At 41.1% G+C, this 4,893-nt stretch overlaps 1 protein-coding gene across 1 annotated transcript; it reads right to left on the bottom strand.

The window, feature by feature from the left end:
* Window positions 1–3,539: 3,539 nt before the first annotated feature.
* On the bottom strand, window positions 3,540–4,093 carry LOC135709034 (uncharacterized). Its single transcript, XM_065231224.1, has 2 exons — window positions 3,697–4,093; window positions 3,540–3,625 (listed from the first exon to the last, which is right to left on the bottom strand). Exons 1-2 carry the CDS (start codon window positions 4,091–4,093, stop codon window positions 3,540–3,542), a joined length of 483 nt encoding a protein of 160 aa, XP_065087296.1.
* Between the last annotated feature and the right edge of the window lie 800 nt (window positions 4,094–4,893).

Below are 4,893 nucleotides of genomic sequence, written 5' to 3'. Positions count from 1 at the left end.
ACTTGAAGATTTCAGAATGTTATGCAATACAATAGTAATAGAATAGAATAGAATAGAATAGAATCAGTAAAATTAAGATGCAAATTACAAAGCGATTGATGTGTTCTTTGCTGCTCTACTTAAGCTCCAGCCGTGCCAATAAACTCCGATTTGGTGAGGTGGGTTGAGTTCAACCTTAGCATGCAATTTCTCGGATTTGCAATCATACACGAAAATTTCACAAAGAACAACAAAAGTTTATTGCACTCAAACACTACTGATTAGACTTAAATTTATTTTACTCTTAATCTAATAACGACACAAACAAATTAAAAAATGCGATCTTTTCATACCGACGCGCGCGGTCGAAACTAACGATTTTAAATTTGCTCACTACTTGACTAGCCTATTTGTCCCAAGCAAACGATTAACGTACCCCATTCTAGTCGAAATTCTAGTACTATACTATTTTTGTTTTGATTCGCTATGAAAGTTTGACAGACAAAATTAGGTGTTCGTGGATTTTCCTTTGCTTCGAAGAGTGCATCGATTAGCTTGGGACCGAAGAGAGTACCAGAGCTGATCCAAAAATTAGAGCACGTTTCTTCGGGACCTTCTGGTCTTAGAGTTACCTCTATGGTCGAACGGTGGATGATACCCGTCGTGTAGTCTTGCATGCACTGACTTTATTGACGGGAAAGTAGCCAGCATCATTGGCTCGCCCATGGAGTGCGTGTATGGGTAGCCGAAGATGACGACCGGTGGTAGTGGTCAACGGTGAGTGACCGGTGGCCTGGTACAGGTGACTGTTTTCTCCTGATAACACCAAGATAGCGTTGCCGAACACAACTTCCATAAAATTTACATGAAACTCTGAGAACCTCTCAAAGGTTTCAGATGTTAATGGAACTATACAAAAAAATCCGATTTTTTTATGGAAATTCTTAGAACTTCACTAAAGATCTCGTAATTTTCCATACTTACATGATACTCCCAACTTTTTTAAAATTTTCTGGGCATTGTTCTGGATTTATCTGTAAAGATCCTGCACTTTTTTTTGAAGTTAATCCAACGGCCCTGAACTGTTTAAAATTTTCCAGAAATTTTAGGAATTTACCTATTGTTCGAAATATCATGAAACTACGCTGATGTTCTTAGAACTTTCCCAACGCTATCCTTTTTCAATGATGTTCAAACTAACCGTAAGATTTCCCGAAGTTCTATCGAAATTCCGGAAAGTTTTTTGAAGTTAATTGATCTGGTCTCTGATATTCATGAAGTTCGCGAAATTTTCGTCAAGTCTATGGAACTTACCCCTAAATATATTTAAACTCCCCCAAAGTTCTGAACTTTCCTGTCGTCCTTGATACTGTTTTGAAGTTTTTGAAACTTCTCTGAATATTTTGAATATTCTTTAAAGTTTTTATTACATTCTAAATCGACATTTATGCTCCCGATTTGTATTGATAAAAAAAAAACATATCGGTTTTGGGAGCTGTTGAAAATTAATCGATCAATCAGATAATTCCAAGCAGAGCTCCAATGGAATATCGTTAAAAGTTCCAAAAGAACTTAACTCTGAATATAATTTAAAAAAATATATCATTGTAAAATTTCGAGCTAGTTTGAAGATAGTTCCAATGAATTTTTGGTGACGTCCCTAGAGGATATTTTTACCATTATTTCCAAAATAAATCGGAATGGTGTTCCAGGAGATTTTCGAGAAATTTCCAATTCTAAGGAGAGTTTCATGAGAATTCTTCCTGGAGGAATTCTGGCGAAAATGCACTGAAAGTTGCCTCAGAGAAAGTATGGTTGGTTGTTATAGAGAAGATAGGGATACGTCAGGATTGGAGGACTAAGGATGATCAACAATCTAGAGACACTAACACCACCTAGTGAGTCAATTCTGAACTAAATTGTTTACCATTTTCAAAAGATTAGTCCATAGAACAATTTGTGTTTAACTTTTGAGCTCAAGTTTCTCGACAATAATCAAAAATGTAACTGATCAATAAATAGATCACTGAGCGTTTATGGGTTAAAAGAACGGTTTGAACTTAATTAATTGATAATTTGATAAATTGACCACTAATCAATTGATTAATTTATCAATTACTTGAATAATTGATTCAAATACACTGCTTTCTCGATTTTGTCAGCTCCCGATTTTGTCTACCCCCGATTTTGTCTATCCCGGATTTTGTCAGCTTTTAAGCATGAATTCTCAAGCATTCCGCTCCAAATGACGCTTAATTGTTTTGTCGCAACAATAACAGGGGTAACTCAAATAAACCTCAATTATTGCAATACTGCACAGCTGTATCGAGTCCCTCCCGATAAAGGTATAACTAGGTGACGGATAGAGCTGGGATGGCTGCAATACAAGTTATGGGCAGATACCCCATTCATGAAGAAGGTTTCGTGATCGCCAAAATTAACGGAATATTCCTATGCAGTTGCTACGCACCCGACGGACAATGGAGCAGTTCCACTAGACTTACCGAAGAACTGGTCGGACGAAGGCCGGTAGTCATCGGAGGAGACAATTCTGCTGGAAGCTCTGGCGAAGTTGGAAATTAGGCTGTTCAATAAGGGATCGTCCATTAATTATGTCATATTTGAAGGGGGGAGGGGTTTGTGAACTGTGACGAGCCATGTAAAAAAAAATAAGGTACATACAAATAATGTGACAAAGAGGAGAGGGGGGTTGAAAATGAGCCAAACTTACGTGACATAATTAATGGACCTTCCCTAAAGGCACCACCAGTACTTTGGCCGGGAATCCATTATAGACGTCACTTTATGCGAACTACAGTCCGTCGCTGAATTGGAGAATGTGTGAAGGATATACCCATAGTGACCATCAGGCAATCCGATATGGCATCGGTCTACGGAACCCTGTGCAAGGACAAAGGACGAGAACTTGCGACCTGAAGTGGAAGACAAGTTGACAGAATCGTTAGGGAGAGCATGTGACACGACCATGCCGAGAAAACTGAAGCTAAATAACAGACGGCCTCCAGCTAACTGCTGCAGCGAAGCAATTAGCACCCTCCGCGCTAGTTGTCTCAGAGCCAGAAGACGTGCTCAGAGAGCAAGAACAGAAGCAGACAGAAAGGAACGTAGAGGAATGTTCCGAGCACATAAACGAGAGATAAAGCAGAGCAAGTCAAACTGTCAACAGGAGCTGGGTCGAGACAAAGATCAGATGTCAAGTCATGCCCGCTGAAATTGGCTTAGAGAACCTGAAAGTCATCGTGGAAGGACTTTTTTCAAAGCACGATCCATCGACCTGGCCACCTGCATCGTACGGAGACGGAGGGGGAGATAATGACGAAGTCGCCAACGAGGAACTCGTAGCAGTGCCTGCTGGATACACTCGGAAAGCTCTTGGAGAGTATCATCCTAAACAGGCTGACGAAATGCACGGAGAGTGAGCAAGGATTGTCGGAGAAGCAGTTCGGATTTCGAAAAGGAAGAGTGAATGTGGATGCAATTCGGACAGTTGTCGAGCGAGCCGAGAAGGCGTCGAAACAGAAGTGGAGAGGGGATTGATATTACGCCGTGATAACGATCGACGTCAAGAATTTGTTCAACAACTTCAGCTGGGAGTCCGACGCTACTTCCAGAACCAGGTTCTGATCTACGAGAAAAAATATGGGAGAGAGATCAATCGTAGGTTTTGCTCTCATCCATGGGTGACGCCAAAATTACTTAAGAATCGAAGATCCGTAAAGCAAGGCCAAATTTGCCGGAACATTTTTTCCACATCAGCAACAACCATGGTCTGTCTAGTTCGTCCACCGATGCTAATCGCTCGCAAATCCTCCTGAATCACCGGTCCTGCGTAGAGGACATCATTCAATGATGTTCCGGTCGATGTTTTACAGGACGCATCGAATACGACTCGCACCTTGGTTGTCGTAGACGATTCCTTCACCAAATGATGGTTGATATCGATGCCTGTAATTTCCTGAACCTCCTTCATATGTTCTAATTGTTGATACTCCTGCATGAAAGCCACGTACTGGTGACGTAAGTTGCTATCCTTCGCTAACCTGCGTTTCGTGCTGTAGAAGCGCCGCAGAGCTATATCCCTCGATTCACCCATATGCTTCAGCATAACTTCCTTTCTAGGGAGAGTGACTATATATCTACCATCATCTGCTCTCTGAACTGTGCGTTGATATTGTTCCTCACAAAATGCTTCATCGGGTGACGAATTGCCTTGTTCTCCGACTTCTTCGCATTCCCAGAAACGATTAAGAAGATCCTCAAGTCGATTCAAGACTGACAGATTGCAGTTGACCTGAGTTATCGCCTTAGGTAATGCCAAGGTACCACATAGGGGTACTGGGGGTAAGACGGACAGTGGGGGTAAGACGGACAGTTGCTTGTTTGCATGTTAATCTTTTGATTTTTTGAAAAATTATCACACCCACCCTTCATTCACAACATTGAATGCCTTTCGAGACACCCTGCTATGTGCAGGAACTGTCAAATGTAAAAATATAAACAAAAACAAATCTAGCTTGCTCGCGCAACGCAGCGATGTTAATTTCGGTGTTGAATTTTTAAGGTTTTTCTGCTTATAAACAGTCAAATACATAAAAAACGTGTTGTCATTCTGTTCCTGGTTCAATTCCGGTTGTTTTGTTGGATGAAGTAAGTAGGTAAATTTTGTTATCTGGAGTGCGTGCACTGGCACTTTCATAAATAACTTACCAGTGGGGTGATTCGGACAGTCTCTCCCGGGGCAAGACGAACAGTGCTGATATCTTATAATACGCAGTTTATATTACAGTGGTTTAATTTTTTTTATAGATGCCGCGTGTATACAAGCGTAAAACAAGCCGGAAGTCCTGGACAGAAGCGCAATTAGCTACAGCTAGGCATGCCATCGATTGTGGC

This window comes from Ochlerotatus camptorhynchus, unplaced genomic scaffold (assembly GCF_037179485.1).
Source record: "Ochlerotatus camptorhynchus isolate MF236.1 unplaced genomic scaffold, CSIRO-AGI_Acam_v1.1 ptg000347l, whole genome shotgun sequence".
Lineage (NCBI taxonomy): Eukaryota > Metazoa > Arthropoda > Insecta > Diptera > Culicidae > Ochlerotatus > Ochlerotatus camptorhynchus.
The sequence above is the reverse complement of the archived record's forward strand: the minus strand, read 5'-3'. Positions and strand labels throughout refer to the sequence as shown.

What these genes read in the sequence shown, in the direction of transcription:
- LOC135709034 (XM_065231224.1), bottom strand. Translation starts at nt 4,093, where the DNA reads ATGGGTGAATCGAGGGATATAGCTCTGCGGCGCTTCTACAGCACGAAA. An exon ending in TACGGATCTTCGATTCTTAA is followed by an intron (nt 3,626 to 3,696) that starts GTAATTTTGGCG and finishes TTTTTCTCGTAG; the next exon opens with ATCAGAACCTGGTTCTGGAA.